Here is a 2,705-nt window from a genome sequence, read left to right as displayed (position 1 = left end):
GCCGAACTGAAACTCTTGGCAGGAGGCATCGCTCGTTGGCGCATTGATGATGAACCTGGTGCGGACCTTACATTTCGTTCGCCCTTTCTTACTCATCAATTAATCACACAGCCTTCGGTGCTCATCAATCGCTTCATAATTAACCTCCAGACGGCAGGCGAAGCGATGTTGGACTACTCTGTACACACAAGTGGCCAGCAGCAAGGACAGCCAATGCTGCAGTTTAGAAGGCAAGCGAATCGGCCAGGCGACATGGGGGAGATGCTGCAAGATGGCTGGAGCGATGAACCCCGAGATGGAGGAGATGATGCTGCAGAATTGGGCGAAGAAGGACCCTATGAGACCGGTGCCGAAGCTCGAGCCGGCGTCGATGATTAAGCTGGGCCCAAGGATACGCTCTGTTTTTTAGATGAATAGCAAGACTTGTAATTTATGCGAGCAGTGAACTCGAAGGCTATGAATTCGACTAGTCTCAAGTGAGCGGTGTACCGCCAGACTCTGTAATGCGTAAATATGTGTGTTTTGGGGTGGTGGTTTACATTTATATTGTAGATAGCTATCCAAGATAGGAAATCTCTGCAAACTAAATCTACTCAAGTCTTCACACAGGTTGCACCATGCATTCGGGCATATCTCGAAGGTCCTGCCAAAATGATCACTTACAGGACGTGCGGCGCTCTAAGGTCGCTCACAACACGACTGCAGTCTTATTCTTGACGAGCGACGTATTCCGCGTTCGCCGTTCAGCGCCTGCTGCTCCCGCAAGGCCTCTACCGACCGCATCAAAATCTAGACAGGGTAATCGCACCAAAGCGCAGTGACCTTCGCGTCCGGCAGCAAGGCGTCTGCATCCAGGAAAGCGCAGGGAGCACGGTTTGCAGAAACAGGTCGCCACGCACGAGCGGAAGAGATACTCTTGCTCGACGATGCACCTGGGCTCTCCCGCGCCATTGTGCGTAGCGTCAAGGGCCACTCTTCTCTTCAGGCCGCGGGCACTTCGGCGCGACGTACGTGGCGCTGAGTGCGACGGCGTAGTGGCGCGATACTCAGATGCCGATCGCCGCGGCCTTGCCTCAGTCGGGGATGGTCGGGTCGTTGGGGAGAGGGAGCAACCACACGTTAGGATATATACAGTACAGAACAGGCAATAAGTCTGCAGGATCGGACTGTCAGATTATGTGATGCGCGTATGTACGGGACGGCCCACCCTACAGTCAAACATTATGCGGAGGTACGGCTGCAGCAACGCTTTCCACGCGTCGTCCCGGGGTCCCGGGCCCTCCAAGATGGAGAGCAGGTTCATGGTGCTCAACGACCATACCAAGACGGCGAGTACACCGCATGCTTTCTCACCGTGCGCCGCTCGTACGAGAACGCCGAGCGATTGGTAGATGTACACCAGGAATGCGACGAGCTCCCACCGTAGATTGCCCACTGTTGATACCTGCACCTTGACGTCGTCCCTCGCAAAAGTGGGAAGTTTGTAGGACACATAAGCATTGAGGCGCATTCATGGCGACCAAGCGTAGGGCGTACTCTGGCGCGCAAGGAACCGTGCGCTCATAAAAAAAACCCTGGAGTCAGCAAATCAAGTCAGTGGGCGAGCTGCGACCGATGGCACAATAACCATCCGGATCGCCGAGAACGGCAATACCGTAGACGAGAACGACAGTAGTGCACTCCGGCGCCCCAAAGTGGGAGGCTGTTATCGGTGTAGTAGAAGGCAACGCCCTTCTCAAGGCTCTGTGGGTGCGAGGGACGTGCTGAGTTAAGAAGCTCCAATTCAAGAGAGATTATTCATGCATTACATACCATGCATAAACGATTCAGCCATCTCGAATACATCCTACTTCTTTTTGTAATAAAAGTAGCAGGGATGGAGTGTCAGGGACTCGGGGTTACTGACGGCAAGAAGGTTCAAAAAGGATAAAATTATATATGCACCTGCGTACGGAGTTTCAGGGGTGCGCTTCGCACTAGGTATGCGATGGCGTGCCGACAGAGTTGTAGCTGCTGCCTGCTGTTGTTCTAGACGTCAGACCGAAAGGACAACAGAAGTTGTTTTGCTTACATTGCAGATATAATCCGCCCTGTTGGTATCCGAGCATGCACGTGAGACCTGAGCGGCCCAGTGAGTCGTAATCTATGTTTGAACTCTAAGCGGTATATCCAGATATCTATCTTGGAGGTGTAAAAATGACGGAGGGACTGGAAGCTCCCCCGTCTCGGCGGAAAACACCATAGGCAAATCAAGATCAGAAAATGCACAGACCTTCAGGCGTACGGTGACAAGATTATTGGCTGAGAGGGATGTTCGCTTGTGCAGGCCGAGCGTCGTCACGAGGCGTTCATCCCAACCGCAGCGTCGCACGCCGAGCTACAACCCTCGAATCCTTCAAGTCAGTACTAGTCCTCCATTGTGTACACTAGCGCATGTAACCCCCTGCTGCCTTGCACGCCGCATCATCACACCCGCTCTCAAAAGCCATTATATATCGAGATTGTCGTGTGGAGTCGGACCGTCGGTGCACAATCCAGGCCACTGAGGCCAGAGGGGGTTTCGAGACTCAATCCGGGGTCTTTGTCCTCTAAGCGCCTCCAGTCACGTGAGTGGGGACCCCGGACGCGCTATCGCAGTCAGGGCAAAAATCTTCACCCTGGGAGCTTCATCTGCGTCCCTCGACTCTCTCCTCCTCCTTCACACA

The 2,705-nt window shown here is 53.8% G+C and overlaps 1 protein-coding gene across 1 annotated transcript; it reads right to left on the bottom strand.

Annotated features, from left to right (window-relative positions):
• Positions 1-1,073: 1,073 nt before the first annotated feature.
• PHACADRAFT_202922 (uncharacterized protein) lies at positions 1,074-1,510 on the bottom strand (the record flags this gene model as incomplete). The annotated part of the gene is made up of 2 exons (XM_007403029.1): positions 1,074-1,153; positions 1,213-1,510. The coding sequence occupies 2 exons, from the start codon at positions 1,508-1,510 to the stop codon at positions 1,074-1,076; spliced, it is 378 nt and encodes a 125-aa protein (XP_007403091.1).
• Between the last annotated feature and the right edge of the window lie 1,195 nt (positions 1,511-2,705).

The sequence above is a fragment of the Phanerochaete carnosa genome, assembly GCF_000300595.1.
Source record: "Phanerochaete carnosa HHB-10118-sp unplaced genomic scaffold PHACAscaffold_681, whole genome shotgun sequence".
NCBI lineage: Eukaryota > Fungi > Basidiomycota > Agaricomycetes > Polyporales > Phanerochaetaceae > Phanerochaete > Phanerochaete carnosa.
The sequence above is the reverse complement of the archived record's forward strand: the minus strand, read 5'-3'. Positions and strand labels throughout refer to the sequence as shown.